Source organism: Lepisosteus oculatus, chromosome 9 (genome assembly GCF_040954835.1).
Source record: "Lepisosteus oculatus isolate fLepOcu1 chromosome 9, fLepOcu1.hap2, whole genome shotgun sequence".
NCBI lineage: Eukaryota > Metazoa > Chordata > Actinopteri > Semionotiformes > Lepisosteidae > Lepisosteus > Lepisosteus oculatus.
The window spans coordinates 15,047,621-15,069,569 of NC_090704.1; the positions used below are offsets into that span (position 1 = coordinate 15,047,621).

Sequence of the window (21,949 nt, forward strand, 5' to 3'; positions counted from 1 at the left end):
ATGTGGGTCCTAATGCCCCAGTATAGTGACGGGACACTATACTGTAAAAAAAGGCGCTGTCCTTCAGATGAGACATAAAACCTCCTCGAAAAGAGTAGTCTCCTAATAATCCCCATCTATGAACTGGCTTCATCACTCTGTTCTCCTCACCACTGATAGCTGATGTCTGGTGCACTATGGCTGCTCTCGCATCATCCAGTGGGGCTACACACTGGTGGTGGTGGAGCGGTCCTCATTACCTGTAAAGATCTTTGAGTGGAATGTCCAGAAAATCGCTATGTACTGTAAGTGTAAGAAATTATCTTTATTAAAATGTTAAGAATACCCTCCATAATTTTTCAAGAGGTTTAACGTCTTTGTGTCTCAAATGCTGAAGGGATAAAAAAACATAAAATTGTATCTAATGGATCTGTTCTTGGAGTAGTGCTAATTGGAAGTATTGTTTGCAGGATAATTTTCCTAGCCTTTTTGTTCCAGCTGTGAAGTGTGCTCTGCTTTCTCTCTCTCTCCAAAATAAGTGCTAGGCAGAATTACCAAATCACATTTGTAAAGGGAGAAAAAGCCTTTGTTTCATTTTTTTATGATCTATATCACATCTTGCAGGATGTGAACCTTTGAACGTTTCCAATTACTTCCTGATGATTGGGGGGGGGGTCGGAGAGGTGAGTGTTCTGCAGAGAAAGGCTTTGAAAATCAACTGTTATGTGGAGAAAGAAGATACTCATGCAGACAAACAGCAGGTGGGTATGAGAAAGTGCACAGCAAACCCTTCCTGAAGTGAAGTTAGAATTTAGGCCCTTGGACCCATTTCACTCTAGCCAGCACAGCTGTAATGGGAGTCTATGTGGAAACGTTTCTGAAGCCCATCTTGTCTACTGAGATGACAAAAGCACCAAAAAGAGCTGAAAAGACCCATATGGATGTCAATTTATGGAGATCATTTATATTCCTGTTGGTGTGGTTATAGAAATGTAGAAATATCATTCTTCTTCTGATTATGTTTGTGGTAGTTTATTCCTCTGCTTTTCCCATATTGAATTAAAAATCCATTCTATTTCAGTGGTCTGAGTCATAATGTATGCCTAGATACCCATATCCAATTTCATCTTTATTACTAATTGCGACTGTTACAAAGCATTCATTTAAAAGAAGACAGTTTCAACATATGTGTCCATATATTTCCATTTGTTCTCCATTAAGATGTAAGCTTAGTTTATAATTTCACAATCCATAATTGATGGTGTCTGTTGGCTTTTTTCAAGCCTTGCCTGTTGTCCTTGGTCTTGTCTCTCTCAATAAACAAAGGAAGAGTGGCAGATGTGAACTGTCCCAGCATTCCATGCTGATGTACAATATCTCTCCCCAGTGTGTATGTCGCTTAATAGTATAAGAGGGATCAGGGAAAGCTGTTCCGCAGTTGCAGTACCTGGAGACCTTTGCCCTCAACCCCGCTAGCTCCCAGGTCCATTCCATTGACTTATTTTTGTACACATGTTTATTTACTTCTCTATTGCTCTGCCCATTCCCCCCTGTGTTTATTTGGAGCAATCCTCTGTCCAATTGTTCAGAGCTCCTTAATCCAGCTTCAGACCCCATTGCTGTAGTGCTTGCTAATAGGATTGGTGGTATTAACCCGGAGGACAATAATGCCAGCTGTTGCAGGCCCTCTATTGGCAGAGCTGCAGAACTGGGGGTGGCCTGGGGTAGGTGGGGCAGGGGAATGTGCCTGGAAAGTGTGATGATCTCCTTAGTCCTGTACAGCCAGAGAGAGCTGCTTGGTTGAAAAGCCGTAAGTGCTTTGGAAGAGGGGATCTCGGGCTGCCTTGTTCGTGTCCATCACTTTTTTCCCTCTCTCTCTTTCTGTCTCTCTCTGTCTATATTCCACCTGGACTCTGCTATCTATATATGGGGTATTGATTTTGCCCAGGCTGGGGTGTCACAATGGCTGTTGCGTTGGATGCCGTGTGGGTGCGAGTGAAGGACGTGTGTAAAAGGAACGGGCTGCTGATTCTGTCGGTCCTCTCCGTCATCATCGGATGTCTGCTGGGGTTCTTCCTCCGTACACGGCACCTCTCTGAGCAGGTCAGTCTGCCCACCTTTTTGTCCCTTTAGAGCCGGGTTCCTTCTTCTCTCTTCCTTCCTCATATAGGCTCTGTCATATCTCAACATATTTTATGCGCTTCCTAATCACATATTCCTATTAGTTTCAATTTCCTGTCTTATTTTGCTCTTGACCTATTATGTCTGCCAACATACATGGAATATAGGATTGCATTTTGAGAATCTGTCTCAAACGTATTGAAAAATGTACTCTCATCTTAGGTATGAGAGGAGATTGTGGTATTGACACACCATTCATGTTACCCATTTAAAACAGCACAGGGTATTATTTTTTCAACACAAATGCAGCTTTTAAGAAAATGAAAAAGTACAAGATGGCTCATGAAAATGAATGACAAAAAGGGGCAGAATGCTGTAAAAGCCTTCCTCGATGAGCACCTGCTGGAATATTTTGTTACAAACTTAATTTCCAGTAAAAGCAGAGTACAAAATTGAATTCAAACTTGTCATTTTTTAATTATTTCTAAAAATAAAGAGCAGGCCATTGCTTTGAGTGGAATAGATTACCATGCAATCACACAGAAATGCCCTAAGTAATTGCACTTTAACAAGGAGCTTTTTAGCGTTGTGTGTTAACAGCAAATTGGTTTCCTATTCTATCTAGACTAAATGTTAAAGGGGAAAACTCTATAATTAAATCCTGAAAAGATCAAGTTTGTCTGTGTTCTCCAAGAATTCCAAAACTTTTTTTAATTACAATTTTACCTTTCTACACCAGCAAGTAACCGCTTCATCTTTTCCTTATGCAGTTCAAGGGTTTCTTCTATTTGACTTCTTAAAGAAACCTTAAACATGAAACAGCCATTAACTATTGGAAATGCATTTTTACAGATTATCAAGGTGACTTTGCAGACCAGTTTATCAAATCAGTACAGCAGATTTCCACAACGGATGGACACCTTAATGCAACACATTTTCACAGCAGTATAGCTCATTATGTTAAATCTGTAAGGCCGTTGTACAATTTATTATGATGCACTTCCACAGTTACATAACCCAGTACAATAGGACATTTTCACTGGGTTCTGTTATTTTAAACCACAGGATTCTTATCTGCAGCTTCAAAAACTTAATCATAAAATCCATAGAGAGCTAAAAGAAACTGGTACTGTATATCTTGCATTTCTTCCACTTTTATAGTAGCAAAGTCACACAGTAGCTTAATTTTTTTGCATAGGCAGACCTGCACAATAGTTACCATGCGGCATCACTGCAATTTTCTCACATTACTTATACTCATCACATTTATACTGGCTGGCATGATCATTCTTGTCTCTTCTGTACTTTAAATGTAATAGAGCTTGGCAAATGGGATTTTCAGATTCTTCTGGTCCAAAAACTCCCAATGCAAGGCCTATTATTTCATTTTAAGTGGCAATTGAAGTTATATCCCAGCAGTTATAATCAAATGGAAATACTGCATTCCTTCCACTCTCATTTACTGTACATACCCCAGTACATATAATAGGTACTCAAGGGCCACAGAAGTCATGTACCTGAGGTACAATACTAATGTACAATGTTGCTCTCATCTCGTCTATGCAGTGGGTGTATAGTATTAAGGAAAGGTAGAACCTGAATGAAATGTACCATAAAGTCACTCTAAATCTCTTGTTTTCTACCTTCCTGCATCAGTCTGAACTTAAGTCTTTGTTTTCCCAACATATTCCATCACTTTTTCAACATGCTCTGATTACTTACACTGTATTCTAGACACACAGTATCTACCATTTTCCCAACAACCAAATTTGATAGGATACTCTCCTGTGTTTTTGTGCCTTTGCTTTTAGTAGACTTCTTCAAAGTACTGTAGATTTTCTTTTAGCTTAATATCAGTTCACCTCCTCATACAGTGTAGGTCTGGCTAATACATACTCTGATTATCCTTGTCACCTTCCAGATGTAAACCATTCCGCAGGCCAGGTGACAACATATTTTCTGATATAAAATTTCATTTTTTTAACCAGTCAAACTTTTTGATCTACTATATGTTGCCTGTTGTGCTGTCGCCTCATAATAACGAAAGTAAGAATGTTATGGCAGGAATGTTTCTCACTGTTCTTTTCAGTCCTGATTGAAATCGTTCCAAGCTACATGCCCAGGACACCTAATGACAATTAGACTTAATCAAGCAGGAGAACTGCCAGCATCTTCTTTACACCTTAATGTGTTAATGCATTTTGCTCTGGACTGTTGCTTCTTTGCTTCTTTGCACATGAGACTACAGGATTGAAGGACAGTTCCAGGGGTGTCCTGTTTGGAAAAGGTTGTGAGAAGAGGTTTTCTGTGGTTTTTGCAAGAGCTTTATCACTCTAAGAACTAGCTCCTGTACTAGAGGGTACAGACCTTTGAAATTTTAACTGTTTCAGCCAAACAGTACTCCCGATCAATAAAGAGGCTTATCTCAGGACCTGATATATACTGTATTATGTGTGTATGTAGAGGTTGCATATAACTCTCAGTAATTCTTTTAACCTCATTGACAAGTTTAGGACAATCTGGACCTCAGGAAAGATTCCTGCTTTTTTCTTGTCTCCTTTTATTCTGCACTTTGCTTTTTCTGCTACTTATCTTCAAATTGCTGGCTTGGTTCTGTAAACAGTGAATAAGAGCTTGTCTACCCGTAGATTTGCTACACCATCATTTTATCAAAGATGTAATTCAGCTCACTAGAAACATTGAGGTAACTTCTATCCTGCTGTGACAGAACACACATCAGGAAATATATTTTTCTACTGTATGAGATGCCCTTTTACACACATAACTGTAGTGAGGTCCAATTCTCTCGTCATGTGCCTATAGTATTTGGAATTTAAATCTAGACTCAAGAAATGTGTTAAAGTGTTACATTAAATTATTTAAATGATCCTGGTTAACAGGGTTAATAATAAAATTAGTTTTTGGAATATTGGTCAAACCACAATTCTTCAGTGACGTGAGCCAGAAGAGACAGAAAACATATATATTTAAAGGCAATAATAGTAGTATTAAAAACACCACTAACACAATCCATTTAAGCCATTTGGGACTCATCATTTTCGTTATGTCTTGAGTAATTCTGTTACAATGTCAAGATGGATTAAAGATCTTGAAATATTGCCCTGTGCAATTTGACTAGGGGATTTATTCCATGAATTAATATTTCCAAACTCAGTACTCAGCAAATCAGCAGCTGCTTCAAAATGGGTTGATTCCAGAAGACACAGGGAAACAGAATTCCACCTTTAAGGGAACCTTGTGAAATATCCTATGACAAAACTTTATTGTCCAATTTCTCTGAAATTTGTCAGCAGCTATGTTTTATACACACAGAAACTTACAAAACTTAAAACAGTGTGAGTACATATTACATTACAAATAAAGATTACATTACATAACAAACATCTACCCACACATATTCATTTCACATCATCCCTACAGAAACCCACACAACTACACCACAAAAAAGTAAATTTACTCCCTTCACAATTACACTGAACCCATATAATTTGGCATGGTCCACTTTTAACCATTACTCATTTATTTTTAACTAATTTGTTTCAGTATGGGACTAAATTAGCTCATTTTGTTAAGTCTACATGAGGTACTCAAACTGACTGTTTGAGGCATTAGATACTAACAGCTAGTCTCCAAATACTGTTCATGTAAGCAGTTTGAAAGCTCTGCTCAAGTGGCTGCCCCATTATCTTTGAACACATACTCAAAAGTCTGGACATCTTAGCTTTTTCTTGCGCAGAAAGTCTGTTATATCAAATGACTTTTGGTTCCTGTTGGTAGGACAAGGTTCAATTTAGCCTGTAGGCTATCTAAAATCAGAAATAGTAAAACTAGAGTCATTTGTTGTGATAGTATTAATAGTATATTTAATATTATTAATAATTCCTTGCATTTATCTACAGCTTTTTTTTCACAAATGTACTGTACAAATAGGAGGGCACCAACTTAATCCATTATCTTATGCAACCCTACCTGGGTGATGTGTGGGAATCATTATGCACTAGCACCTACACAGCAGGTCAGGGGGAGAAAGAAGAAGTCCCTTCACCAATTGAATTAGAATGAAACTTTAACGTAAACCAGATAGTTCAAGCCCAGAATGGAACTGAGCCAACACACCGGGGTTTGCCAATTAAAAAACTTAACTTAGCACTATTTGCAATAAAATAGCAGAAGTATTTATTTGTCTTACACCAGATGGCAGAAACTCAGCATTATCTATTTTAATTTATTTAGTGCGATAAATGCTAAAAGCCATGTCATGAACACGGAAGGTTACTGTGGAGGGAATGAAAAAGAAATGTTTTTCATAATTTTGTATTCTTTTCTTTAGCTGTTCTGTCTCCAGCACTAACTATTTTAATGTATGTACATGAACAATGCTACAATCTACATCCTGAGGATTTAAAAAGTACAGTGGAGGGAAAGCAGTTCAGGGTAAATAGAACGTTTCAATTCCACGGTTAATGTTGATGGTCTTCTGGCGAGGTTGTTTCTCAGTTTTCCTTAACACACATTTCTTGGGTTTACATTAAAGAAATACTCTTAAATATTTGATATAGACTCTTTCAGATATTTTCAGTTTGCTGCAGACATACAGTATATCTCTAGAGGCCTAAGACCTTGTTCTCTGCCTAGGACAGAATTGAAATCCAGTATTAATGAATGTGTATGCAGTGCTGTCGGAAGATACTGTTTGAGACGTGGCTTAACAGCAGAAGTTAATGCTGCAAGGTCTTGTAAGTTATTATTCACATCCATTATTAAAACGTGTTTTCATCCTAAAAACAGCATCCCAAGAGATTTAAATACATACCAATGTAATATAAAACATGCAAGATTACAAAACCAGAGTCTTGGCGGTTTTTAATTTACTGTGCTTTTTCCTAAGGTATTGTTTTTGTTGTTGTTGTTGTTGTTGTTGTCGTGGTTTTGGCAGTTTTAAACTGGTGTTTAATATGGAGAACCTGACTGATTAAATATTCAGTGATAAAAGGTTTTTTTTCAAGTCAACGATTAAATTAATCGGTCTCTTTCTGTGATTGCTTGATTATGCATCAGTATTCATTTTAATGGAGGCCCTAGAGACTTTCTCTAGTGTTAAGGATTTCAGTTTGGTCTGGAGTTGTTTAGCTGAGGAATCAGGCAAGAGCAATTGGCTCTCAGCTCAAACCTTTTATGACTTACTGTATAGTGTAGTGATAGGAAGGAAACTTTTTATAACCAGTCCAGGGATTCAAAAAATCATCTTGGTCATGGAAGAGTCTGAGTGACATTTTTGTGCCACAGTCACAGGCTGTGTATTTATATTCTTCTCCTGAATCATACCAATGTAGCAACAAAATAGCAATATTATCTGGCTGACTTGATCAGACAAAATCAGCAGCAGCAGTCCTCAGCACTGGCCATGCTGAGACCCAGATTTGACAGGTATCTATCAAAACAGCTAATTTAGCACATTACCACTTTCATTTTGATTAATTAAGGAAATAATTGGTTTAATTAAAATAAAGTGTGACTAAAGTAAGTGAGAAGCTGGTTGGAACAAAAGCCCAACAAACCAGTGGACCATTCATTATGCCAAGCAGCTGAAGGATGTCAACAGATTCACAATGTGAGCTCAATGCCAGTTAGTTTATTAAAACCCACCATTTAAGTAGCTTGTGCTCAAAGGTGTAACAGCATTACCCACAATACTCAAAATTCAGCATGGACTTTACATTCACAGAGAAATAAGAAATACCTAGACTAAAACTACATAATACAATTCAGGAAACATTTTAAGGTATTTCATTAATATAAAAAATCACATTTAAGATGTGCCATTTTCAACACTTAAGATATGGTTTCTGAACTTATTGGTCCAAAATAAATTTAATCCAACGATACAATTCAAACCATTCTCCACTCATACTTTACATTCCAATATTTGATTCTGAACTGTTTTCCATCAATTTCTTGCTACGTCCCTACGGAAACTTTCCACCTTTACATCAGCTACCATTTTAAAACTTGCTCTTGGCTCATGGTTTGAAGTTTTGATTTTTTCTGGGTTTGGTTCTTGTAGGTCCCCCATGACAATTGCTTCTTTGAATCTTTCATTGAACAAGAAAACCGGTCAGAATGATTAAATATTGTGTTGGGTCTCTATAAGCAATAAGAATGACTTGAAAAGGATACAACTCTTTATGCAAAGAGTTAAAGGAATATGGAACAATCTACCTAGCTTGGAAGTTGATACCCTGACTTCTTTCAAGAAACAGCTGGATGAGATCCTTAGATAAATTAGCTACTAATTGCCAAATTAGTTAGACATGCCAATTGGTTTCTCAGATGTAACCATTCTTACAATATGCTGTTATGAGCAGGCAAGTACTCCTCGAGGTTGTGAAATTTTGGCAGGCCAATTTTATTCTTCTGGCAGGATCACCTCAATTGAGATTTTAATGAGTGTTGTGTTGAGATGCGGTTTGTGGATTTGAACTACACATTCCACGAATTCCACCATTGTTCAATAGGATTGAGGATAACTTTGTCCAGAGAAAATACTCAACTCTGTCTCATGCTCCACAAGCCAACCAGACATTTGTTGTCACTGAGTCAACATGTTTGAGTTAAAAGTTTGTCTATAGCTTAATCATAACATTCTGTTTCCTGCTTAAAAAAATGGTCTATTGAAATAGTTATGGTCTATTAAAACATACTGTTTTAGAGACTAAAGCAATAAAAAGCTCGAATTTACTATTCATTGGCACAGTTAGAGATTAAACTACATAGCTAAGAATTTTACTATAGCAGAAACCAGAAGACATTTGGGTCCCTAAACTTAAACAGTGTTTTTTTTGCTGAAGGCCTGTTTATGGATTGTTGTGCAAGCTTAATGGTGAAGAGTAGTGGGATATCAGATGCTTTCAGGCACAGAGAATGTTCTGTCACCTGCTGTCAGTCTCCGTTAGTGGAATGGGGCAGTTATGGGTAGCCTGATTCCTGTGTCTGCGCGCAGACGGCTGGATTAGAGAAGCATCTCTTCACCAGCTGCTTTGTTTCTGCTGAACGGTTGGTAGCTCCCCCATTAGCGGTAATAGATCCGCTGTCAGATCTCTTAATCAGTGAGCAACTGACCTCCACACTGCTGCCTTAGTTCTTTGCCATCGAGATTATAGAAGCAGAATGGCTGGGACAGAGAATCAAATGGTTTTTAAACTGCTGATATCCTCATGTCTTTCATGTGTGCCTGATATAATGCACAATTTGTGAACTCTGATAAATGATCATTTTAAGGACTGTGCAATATGAAATAGTGTACACATATGATTTCAAAATGCTTACGTATTATGCTCAGTAAAGAGAGTGTATGCAGTGCTTTTCCTCTGCCATGAATGCACATGTATTGGACTTCCCTGTTGCACAAAATCAGAGGATGACCACTTAATGCTGCAACTTTAGATAAGGGCTTGCCACCTTAATATGCCTAAAGCCTGTGTAGGTTCAGAAGGGTAATTAGTGGCGACTGTAGCCTTAATACAAAGTCTTGACCTGGTTAGTTTCCCAGCCTTCGCTTGTAGGCTGCCCTGTATTGAAGGCTACCATGCAGTGTGAGATTTAGATCAGAATACTTTACTGTGAACCAACTTATTGTCTTATGATTTCTGAGAAGCAACTGCCACACAAGATCCTTGTGCCTCTTTCACCTAGTTTCTAAACTGTTCTATTAACGTGCGTGACCATCCTAGTCAAGAAGCCTTAATCCCTGGAGTTTCTCTTCAAATAACAAGAGCATTCTATGTTAACAATATATATTTACTTATATTTAATACTGCATAGACAGGTATCTAATATGACAACGTGGTGATTTTGTTGTTTTGTAATATCTAGGAATAAATCAATGTATAAATTGTATTAAATGAATGAATGTTGACAGATTAGGTGCTTCTTGTTTTAAAGATTATTTTTACAATGCACAATTCAATATTTTGTATTTAGGTTCTTGTTCTTTTGCATTTGTACTAAAACATTAAATAAATGTTGCACAGCAGCCCTCTGATTATACACTCTCCTCCTTTAGGAATAAGGCTGATGACTCATCATAAATTAGTAAATTATCTTTATGTGAGACCTATGAGAATCATCCACAGATGAAACTGGGATTATTACCAAACAAAAGCTTGGTGGGTTTTGGACACAGAACGAGCACGCTGTTTTTTGTTAACAGCAAAATTTCCTGTAAATTGAAAGGAATTGATTTCAGAACATGAAAGATGTTTTTTTTTTCTGTGCTCTTTGAGGTTTGGGGTTTCTAGGTTGTTTTGGCTAGCTACAGCTTAGAGGTGAAGGGTGAGTCATAGATTTGTGTAAAAAAGAGAAAGTAGCGATGAAAGTTGAAGACATGTTTGTGAAAGCGTGGAGCTAACGATCCTTGGAGGTTTATATTAGTCTGCATTGCAGTGGTTTGGAAATGAAAATTAGAAATTGTATATATGACTGGTGTTTTCTGATGCAACCCACTAGCCTCTTCTTTGACTATTGAACCCTTAGACTGATTACATTAAATAAAACATTAATTATTTTCTTAATATTAAAAGCATGAATATAGTGATGTACTGTGATTGAGATTTTACTCATGAAAGAAACTATTGCTAGAACATATTTTCAATTAAGGTCAACTTTGATATACTGTATATAGCAGACTGTCATGCTTTTCAGCACTTAATTTACCTTGTATGCTTGACAATTTAATGAGTTTTTTACTCTAATGCCTTACCTTCTCCCTCTCACTCACTCTGCGTCACTCACCAGTGCTCTGCTGATCCTCCACTTAAACTGAAAACTAAGCTTTCCCTTCATAATGCAGAATAGAAAAGCTCTTTAGCTGTTATTATCAGCTCTCCTCGCTTGTGTTCCCTGCCCTGCTGCTTCAAACTGGCCCTAAGACAGCAGAAATGACTGGAGAAATTCAAGCTGATGCCAAAGCATTTAGCAACCTTTCATCTTTATGGGAACGTTGAAGGAGTTCATTCTTATTCTCTAAGAAGGTTTTAATAGCACAGCATAAAAACAAAATTACTCACAAAAATCCATATTATCTTAATGGACCTCATAGCTGAATTGTGTTTTTTCTCTGAGATCTAGATATGCTCTAGACTTTGCAACAAAAAGTAGGGGTTGAAAACAGAATTGCTCAGTATTATAAAAAAATAAAACTATTCAGTCTTTGCTTCTCACTAGATGCCACATTTTCTAACTTTCTGCATTAAATGTTAAACCAGATATCTTGTGTTTGTCACACCCTTTACAGCTAGAGGGTGCTCCTACTCTGTCCTGTCCCTAGTTTCCCTATGCTTTGCTTGTCCTTCCGGTGTGTCTTTGTTTGGGGCTATATATTTCCAGGTCACCCTTTCCTCCTCGCTCAACATTGAGGGTTCGGATGTCTTGACCCGCCTAGCACCAGGTCGTCTCTTCTGTGGCCTGAAGGCATAGGTTTCTACCTGACATTGTCTGACCAGCTGAGCCCTGGCTAACCCTCTGTTTCACCACTACGCATAGGGTCTTTTTTTGCTGTCCTGCCATTCCACGGCATGCCTTTTCTACATCCATGACAGAATGCTGAGCCATCAGCCACCTCCCAACATTCTTGCCTGTGAGCAGGTCAATTAGCGGTATGCCTTTCTGACATCCGCATTCGGGTACCTGGCTTTTCTCAGGTTGTCACCTCCCGGCATCCGTGAATGAATGTTGAGCTGGCTCTCCTATTCTTATTGCGGGATGCCACCCCCCGACATCCGTGCCTGTGAGCGGGTCATTCAGCAGTATGCCTTTTCGACATCCGTATACGAATACATGGCTTTCCTCGGGTTGTCACCTCCCGGCATCTGTGACAGAATGTTGAGCGTGTTTTTTGCCCAGTGTGCAATGTTTTTCTATTTTTGTTCCCGGGTTTTTTTGATGTTACTGTGTTTTTCTCTTGGTGTTTTGGTTTTTCACTTCCTGGTTTCCCTGTTCTCTGGTCCCCCTTACCCCTGTTTCTCGGAACTCTTGGTTCCTATCTGTTGTGTGTGGTTTGTTGCCTGGTCTCCCAGGTTTATTTTTGTTGTGTGTGCTTTTGTACATCTTTTTTGTCTCGCTCCACAGAGCCCCGCCCGGCCCCCCCTTCCTCTACCCAATAAAAGTTTTTACCCCGGAAGAGGGGGTAGCTCTCAGCCGTGGACTTCCAGAGTTTTCCTTTCAGTTAAATGAGGTTTTTCCTCTCTCCAGTGCTGTGCAGGTCATTTGTTTTTTGGGCTTCAGGAGCTACCGGTGATGGGGGGGTACTGTCACACCCTCTACAGCTAGAGGGCGATCCTACTCTGTCCTGTCCCTAATTTCCCTGTGCTTTGCTTGTCCTTCCGATGTGTCTTTGTTTGGGGCTATATATTTCTGGGTCACCCTTTCCTCCTCGCTCAGTATTGAGGGTTCGGACATCTTGAGACCCACCTAACACCAGGTCGTCACTTCCACGGCCTGAGGGCATAGGTCTCTACCCGATATTGCCGGCCAGATGAGCCCAGGCTAACCCCCCTGTTTAGCCGCTACGCATAGGGTCTTTTTTCACTCTCTTGCCATTCCATGGCATGCCTTTCCTACATCCATGACAGTGTTCTCTTAATAGGTAATGTAAACACTAGATATCAGTTGTTCTTTTCTGTTAAATCCTCTTCTTTTTTTTGTCAATATCAGTTTGGGTTTCATTGAAAGGTTGTCTTCTTAGAGCAGAGTGATCCTCTAGGATGTTCTTGGTGTCCTTTGATCTGAGCTATAAATGATCTAATTCAGTTCTTCTTCCCCCCTTTGGTCTTTAACTTTTGGCATAAAAATAGGACCATAACAGTAATGGATTTGGTAATGTTGGTAATGCTCTTCACCTAAGCTACACCACTGTGTAGCTGTAGTAAAGCTTATAACACAGGAAATGACAAGAGAATAAAGAGAGAATTAACATCACAGTGTGCATTACGTTATTCCCTAATCTTAGTGTTTAGGGGTAATGAATTATGACTAAGTGAGGATAACACACTGAACAGGAGAAAAGGAGTGGAGACAGACCAGTAGCAAGGTCGACCATTAGCAGTTTTTCTCCCAGTGCAGGGGGAGGACTCTGAGATTAAAGAAACTGACGAGGCCCCATTTTTTTTGCTAACCTTGTTTGTCATTGAAGAATTTAAGATGGCATTGAAAAAGTATTGACAAGCATTGAGATAGTATTGCCAATAACTCAACATCACTGCCAAAGCCAACCCAGTGAACTTCTTAGGCTTCTTTGACCAAATGGGTTAGATGGGCAGAATGGGCTCCTCTCAAACACTTAATTGTAACTGTTCCAATGTAACTGATTAACAGACCTCCAATGTTTGATAGTTATATACTGTTACGAAGCGTCTTTCAGGACCCTATGCAGACGACACAATCCAGAAGGTTGTGAACACACACAGGGAAGAGAGGAGGAACAGGTCTGGTGGACGAATGGGGGGGGGGGGGGGGTTAGGGCGTGGTCCAGGGCAAACAGTCCAAAAGGGAGTCCAAAGGGAATTCCATAGTGTGGCAAATGTCCAGAGCCAGGTTATCAATCCAAGACGAACAAGACAAAGTTAAAAGCAAGAGCAGGATCGGGCGAGGGGTCGGGGAGGAAAAAAGGGGGAAGGGAACAAGGCGCTCCAGCTCCCGGACTCAGGGTCCAATGGGGAGCCCGGAACAGAGTGAGCGTCTGGCTTTTGTAGGAAGGCAGGAACAGGGAGGTGCACAAAAGCAACTAAAAAGTGAACGAGCCATAGCGCCCTTAAGGGGGAGGGACTACAATCGTGACATATACAGTATTGTAACTAACAGGTCCAGTACAAGTGTCTCCTGTTACTTTTTACTTTTACTTTTTTTTACTTTTTTAATACTCCTCGAAGAGTGGTGGGGAAGCTAATTAATCTTCAAAGAAGATACTTCACCTCCTCATTTCACAGCACTCAAGTCTTTTTTTGTGCTATTTGTTCTTGTATGTATGCAAGCTTTATTGTTTTTCTGAAGTTGCAAATAATGGTTAATGCATCAGAAAAAAAACTTAATTAACACACAGCAGGCTCTGAAATAAACAGAGAAATAAAATCCTGGGAATAAGATTTGATTATATCACTTTCTATTTAAACATAGACTGGGATTATCATTGCCCTTTTATTAATACAATGAACTGTTTCAATCTGCTGTAGACAGCGTTAATTTCAAGTATGTCATGTTTCTAATGTTATCAAAGTCCAAGATTAAATTAAGGCAATGTCTTGTTCTGAATGCAGCAAGATCTTTCAGACCTTGAGGATGAAAATTAATTAGCTTTTGCCATTTCACAATACTGAGAGTGGCAGAACTATGTAATTGAACTACTCATTCTGCCTTTTGTGTATACAAGATCAAAATTTGCAGCTACAGACTTAATTTAAACTTACTAGGCCCATCAGCATGACATACAGTAGTTAATGTATTTCACACACATGACATACAATATATCATATGTATATGACTTAGCTATCACACCATAAACCTGAAAGATTTAATATACAGGTTTGTAATATACATGCATGAGTCTGTTTCTCTCAAAGGTGTTCCTTCTAAGATCCTTTCTTACATTAAATCCTCTACAGTAATGCTTCCCAAACCATCTGTAAGATCATCCACCGATTTCCAAGCTATTCATCTGATCCTGCAAGAAGATCTGCATTGTGCTGGAAGGCGAGGTAGAATGACGAGTCCTCCGGGGGCACGGCGTAACAGTTTCAACTTGTTTGAACTAAACTCAGCATCTCCTCTAGTATTTGTAATGTAAAGTGGTATTTTAGAAAAAGGTGATCCATTGCTTTGTGGAATATAAACACTAATTGGCACAGCAGGCCCAGGGCAGGTTCAAGGACCCAAAGCTCTACAACTTTAACACATGCTGGAAATCCTGGAAGACTTCGTGGAACAGCATAGTGCTAAGCCTTTTAAATGTGTAAATTGAATTATTCAAATTATATTCATGAGGGTTTTCACAGGTTATGTAGGTCTTAACTGACCATGCTTAATCATCATCGTCTTATGAAGGCCCAAGGCAATTATACAATATGTTTGCGATTAAATAATTGTGGTTTGTGTCTTAGACAACCATCACTCAGGCATCTAGCAGCGCATACAGTATGAATGGACAAGCCCTTTGGCACAGAAGACATTTCCAATGGCTTTGGTACTGATGTCACCATAACAGTCTCATATTTCTCAATATGACAGCAGGTACATAAGCAACGCTCAAGCGTGGACTGCTCTGGTCCTGGTAGGCTGCCACATTTTTATTCTGATGTCTAAGTTTGCTTTGTTTTGGAAGTGATTTAATAAATTGCTCCATATCTCTGGAGATTCCATCTTTGACCTCTTTGATGATGACCTGTAAAACCTTCAGAAATTTGCCTTCCCCGGAAAACTGCTGACTGCCACTGATATATGCATTAAAATGTATTTATAATAACCCCTTTTCCTGTATGTAGCACAGGAGCTTTATTAACAGACCAGCTATGTTTTTAAATTATTCATTTTTGTTTTTTTTTCATAGTTGCAATTGCTAAGACTGAACGTGATTGGTTTGCATATAAAGAAAAGCACCAAGCCTTGCTTCAGTTGCTTGCATTTACCAGATTACATGTTTTAAAATGACAGTTTGGTCGAACATAGCTTTGAACATTTCAGCAATAATAACTCTATTACTATATTTTCATGTCTTTCCTCCTGTTTAATCACTTGATCCGGTGACATGGTATTACACTTCCTACATAATCTTTTTTCAAACATTTTTATGTTCTTTCCCCAAGATTTGTCATTCTGTTACAAAAAGTGAATCCCAATCACTTGTCTATGAAAATGTATATCTCTCACTGCTTCAGTCTTGTGTCCTGGGCTGGATTCCAGCCTGAAATGTCTTCTGTGTAGAATTTCCTATGTCTTTATGTGTGCCCTGATTTTTCTTATTTTAATGCTAATGAAGAAAAGCATAGCATTTTTAGAAATGGGATGGTTGTCTTCAGTGTAGCTGTTCTTCCAAAGTATGCAGCTGAAGAAAATTACAATTCCATGTTTAACCACAAATGGTTACAGAAACTCTCTGAACCTTAGTGCACTACATTCTGTAGTGCATTAATGTAACCAGTTGCTTCCAGTTGTGAGAGGAAGTGCACCATGTGTTTGCAGTCAATGTTTTAGTTCCTCTTCATTGATAATTTTGAGAGGTTTTATTCACCAGTATCTTCTTTTTGCTTGTATTAATTTCACTCTATTTTTTTACCATTTTATTTTGTTCTTATAATAGTTCTGAGTTTCTAACTCATTATTTCTTGGCGTTTCCTTGTCCTCCAAGTTGCCAAGTTGCAGGTGGGGTCAGCTGAGCCTTTTCTTTGCCTCTTCAGTGTTTCGGTGTTCTTGTCACAGTCTGGAGTGGTGCTCTGCTCCGCCAAGTGTGTAGCTAATCCGAGATTGTCACCTGCCTCTGCTCTGTGTGCGACTGGCTCCTCATACCGCTGCTCTGTGCCAGGAAGGTTCACTGTTCCTCTCATTGCTCCATCCTGCGGTTCACTGTTTACCCCACACCGTGACAATAGCATCCACCGTCATTGTTGGGTTATTTTCCCAATATTACTGTGTGCTGTGGCTGGCCCTGTGCTGCCTGTGACCATTGGATTCTGGGTCCTGATTAGGTTCTGCCTGCTAGGTGGCTGCTTGTTGAAGAATCCTGCACCGGTGGGGGATTGTTAGCAGTGAATTGGTAATATAAATTAAACAACATGCATGAACTTCAAACATGGATGATATGCTCTCCACGTTTCCACCGGAAAAAAACACAGCACAGTTTTACAATAATATTTAAGAAGACTGTGAAATCCCTTGGCCACCTATCCAAAATATATTATTTGTTATTTTATATTTTATTATTATAAATTGTTTAAAAAAAAGTAATATAGGGAATGATGTAGCATAGTGTGTACGAATATAGACTCATGATTGACAGGTTGTCAGTTCATGTCTCCACTGCAGACACTACTGCAGTATCTTGAGTGAGGTACTGTACCCCACTTGCTCCAATCCACAGAGATGTATGACTGAGGAACAGCACTGATGGGGGGTAAATACCTATGATAGTCTGGAGTCCCATTTACAGGAGGAGTCACTCCCTAATTTGGTTAATATTGTGGAAACTAAGATGAACTCTGGCCATTGCATACATCTTTTGCTCATATGCTAAAGCAACTGCTTAAAGAAAAGCAGCTTTCACAAACTGTTTAACAAACTAGCAAACTCACAGATGAAGGGAAAACCAGGGCAGAGGGGGTGATGGAGCTGTTATCTGTAATCCATTTAAATTAGATAAATAAAGATCAATAGACAGGCAGTTAAACAGGGTACTATTAAATCCACTATTTTTATATGCTTACAGATCTCTGTAAACTTCACTCGACAAACTGGAAATATTAGCAATTCCTACATTATTTTCTCTTAGAAAAAGTGTGGCTGCAGCATCTTGTTGGAATATTTCACACTTGTTTTACTTGTTAAGGAGTCAAGCACTGGAATCTGTGAATCTCTTTAGACTGCTTTCATGTGATATAGCAAAGGGGTGAAAACTGCTGTGTGCTGAAAGGCAATTTGTAGAGGAAGTTATAAGATAAGACCACCTAATTTGCCATATACAATTTCTTGCATTAGGAATTTATCTTTTTACGTATCCAAGCTTGCTCTCAGTGAGACACAGACAAGGAGAGAGAAGCTTGGGGTCAGCCATTTAAACAGCATCCCTGGAGCAGTTGGGGTTAAGAGCCTTGCTCAGGGGCCTAATGGAGTAGGATTCCTCTGCCAGCTGTTGGATTTCAACTGGCAACCTTCCAGCCACAGTGCCACCGCACCTCCCCATTCAGGAAGATGGCTAGATTCTTTCTTCTTCTATCTCCTATGTTTAAATATCTCTCATCCCTATTGCACCCCACGTGCTACCTCATCTAGATCACCCCTAGATTCTTCCTCGTAATAGTGAAAGAAGGGGATTCAGGCAGCATCACACTCCTAGATTGCCAGTCCCACAACTGGCTGAACATGCCAAATGGCCCCCACACATTCATTAGAATTTTTTACTGCTGATTTGGTATTTCTAGATTGCAAAATATTCTGAAATCATTAACTGATCATGACCAGGATTTCTCAAGGGACAACTTGCATTTTGACTAAGTGCTGCAAGAATTATGTGGTTTTGAAGTCAGCAATGCCTCCTTCTTGTTGTGTTTACAGCACCACCTTGTTTGGTCAGGTGTCTATACTGTAAGTCAGCCACTTCAGTCTCAGTCTCTGCTATTTACTGTGTGTGCTTGCAGCGTGGAAAAGAGGATATGAGCCGTCAGTGCAGGTTTAGGAGGGCACATGTACAGGTTTATTGTCTTCTTTTCTTATCTGTCTCTCAATGAGAAATCAACTATAATTTCAAATTTAAATGAAAAAATACACTGTAACCCCCACCTCAAAAACTGAAAGTGAGAAATCTGGATGAATCATCGGTTAATACATCTATTTCACTTGAGGGGAATTTGTGTATTCATGATCTGATTTTCAGAGATGATGAAACAATTGCATGCCCTGTTAATGGATGATGGATGTTTGCCTGTTATGCCTTCAGGCATGTAGGGGTAGCAACATCCTGTTGCTGTTTCTGTAACATTTAGTTTTTTACGGGACAGGATTGTTAGCCTTGTGCCCAACCTCCAACATGAAGGATCTGGTGCCCGATGTGGAACATAAATCCACTACCCTGAGATTGTGAGTCTCATGCTCTACCAACAGAGCTAGTTGGGGCCGTGCCCTGTTAAAGACATAATTAAATTCAACTTTCTCTTTTTTAATCAACCTGTGACTTAGAGACCCTCAAATATTATTGTATCATCTCAGCAGTAAAATGAAAAATTAAAGACATCTCATTGTCTATGCTATACACGATACTGTAGATGCCATGAGCTTTCAAATAGCAGGAGATTAAATCATTAAAATCATACCAGAAGGTCAGTAAAAACCAACAGACCACACCTATATTTTTTTTTTCAAAATTCAGAAATTATTTCAGAATTACAAAACTCTCATTTTATTTTTGGGATTGTAATTGGATACCTCACTATGAATTTTCTACTGTACAGAATGTTTATAATTGTACTTATACTGTAAGAGGTACTATTTTTGCGGTTTAGTTTAATACAAAAAACAAAATTAAGAAATGAGTTTAATTCCGTCTAAGGAAATGTACGATTTCCAAAAAAAGAAATGGAGTTGCTATTTACTGCTTTTAATTCCAAAGAAGAGATTATCACATTAATTCCTTTAATAGGGAATTAATTAATTCCTTTACAAAGGAATTAATTCAGAAAATTAACAACACAGTACCATTTTACAATTAAAGAAGTAATGTAATAGTGATAATTGTGCTTACGTGTTGGGTGAATTAAATGTTGCTGAAAAGGTGAAAAGTTCTCCACGAGTAAAAGACCCTTACTCTAAGTCCTTGCCTAGTACATGTCGCTAGCCAAATGTGACTTAAATCTCCCAGAAGGTAGCACACAGTTTCAGAATGTCACCTAGGGTTGGGATGTACAGATGAGATTAGTCATCCACTTCTATCTCAGCAAAACAGAGACTCGCAGGAGCCTGTCACCCTTGTGAGATACAGCCCCTCCTCCAGTGATCCTCACTCTGCTGTACTGTAAGTCAAAACAGATCTAACAGCATGTCTGTAACTGAGTGGCTCCCATCTCCACTTCCTCACTCTCCCTCTGCAGTGCAGGAGTGATTTCAGGGAGTCACCAGCTCAAAGAAACTGCTGGTGGCTCCAAAATGGAACTTTTGAAAGTTGAAAGTGCGGAAGAGATGACTACAACCAAGTTCAATCAGAGTTGGTTGTCAGTAATTAGAAATCACTCCTGACATCATTTCCTCTCCTAAAACCCTATAAATACTGTATATGATCCCAGGGCTGGATTTTGGCGTTCTTAGGCCCTAGGCACTTTCACTCCAAAATGTGCAAAACGAGTGTTTAACACCAATTGAATAACATCGATTGACATGATGCACTTTCAACTATTCTAATCCTAAACCAAGTGATTGATGGAGCCAGTCGAGCAACCATCACTTCGATACTTCCAGTTTCTAGAACAGCCGCTAGTGTATAATTATTGATTTGGAGTACCTAGAGTCGATCGCAAGCACGTTGTTTCAGCTCATTTTGGGGGTTTTTCATTAATCACTGGTGTTTCCCTCCTTCGTACGCCCTAACAATTTCGTAGGCCCTTGGCACTGTGCCTAATGGGAAATACGGCACTGTATGATTCCCTTCTCTCCCTCGCATACATCTTTTGCATCTCACCTCCACCCCATCTCCACCTCTGCAGCTGCCCCTTGGTCACTCCTTACGCTGCATGGGGGTCCCGGCCTCCTTGTCCTGTGGCCAGGTGCTCAGCCCTCATCCAAGCAAGTTACGCCAAATTTTCACTAAACACTCCATAATCCTTTCGGGATGCTTAATCCTTGGTTTTGTTATTCCTAGTGACATAAGTTTGGGTACAAAAATGATTAAAATGCTGCACCCAAAAGTTACTGGAAACACCCTGTCCAAAAACTGTCGAAAACCCACTCCAATTTTAGGATGACGTTAACTGAGGGGTCAAGGCATTTTCTGCTCGTTATTTAATGCTCATGATGTCACTTGAATTGCACCCCCCAAAGGACAAACACACTCACCATTCACACATGTGACTCCCTTGTAACAGACTCTGTGGTTCCTGGAGCTGTCTGCACGCGTGTTGATTCTGGCTCAGCTTGTTAGGAAAAAGGCAGCCAAACCCTTTCCACTCATTGCAAAGCACTGTGGAGTCAGTCTTTTCCATCTCTGCAGCCAGAACTAATTATCAGTGCAAATAGGAGAGAGAAGGAGAGCTGGAGGGGGTTGCAGAAAACTGGAGAGAAGACATTAATAGTAGAAAACCAAAATCAGCATATTTATTTTTTTGTATTAAATGTGGCTCTTTTCCCAACTTTGAGAGAAAAGAGTTTCTCAGGTTATTATTCATACAAATTAGAATACAATTACATTTAGAATATTATGGGACAGAGGTTTTTACCTCGGAGACCCACAAGGCTACTGGTATTCATTCAAGGTGAGCTCAGATCAACTTAATGAACCTATTATGTCCTTAGCTATTAAACATTAGTGTGTTTCTTGCTCTCTCCTTGCCCTTTAAATCCATTGAGTCACATTTATTGTAGCCTTAGTGGGAATGTGGCTCTTTAAACCAGAAGGTTCCGGGAGTCTTCACCATTGCCCCATTTTTTGTCTCACTACAGTATGTAGCTCTGTGAGGATTTGAAGACAGGGTTGTGATGGGTCTCTAGTTTAAAAGTATGCAACTCTTGAGTCTTATCTAGGTGTGAGCCTGGTCCGTACCTGGATGGGAGACCTCCTGGGAAAAACTAAGGTTGCTGCTGGAAGAGGTGTTAGTGGGGCCAGTAGGGGGCGCTCACCCTGCGGTCTGTGTGGGTCCTAATGCCCCAGTACAGTGACGGGGACACTATACTGTAAACAGGCGCCGTCCTTCGGATGAGACGTAAAACCGAGGTCCTGACTCTCTGTGGTCATTAAAAATCCCAGGGCGCTTCTCGAAAAGAGTAGGGGTGTAACCCCGGTGTCCTGGCCAAATTTCCCCCCTGGCCTTTACCCCATCATGGCCTCCTAATAATCCCCTTCTATGAATTGGCTACATTACTCTGCTCT

At 39.5% G+C, this 21,949-nt stretch overlaps 1 protein-coding gene across 1 annotated transcript in view; it reads left to right on the forward strand.

Annotated features, from left to right (window-relative positions):
• Nucleotides 1-1,766: 1,766 nt before the first annotated feature.
• The window catches only part of LOC102695154 (excitatory amino acid transporter 5), a 53,541-nt gene continuing 33,358 nt past the window's right edge, over nt 1,767-21,949 (forward strand). Inside the window, exon 1 of the mRNA XM_006634837.3 lies at nt 1,767-2,082. Within this exon, the coding sequence (XP_006634900.1) occupies nt 1,942-2,082 (141 nt within the window). The 5' untranslated portion in view covers nt 1,767-1,941. The remainder of the gene's footprint in view (nt 2,083-21,949) is intronic.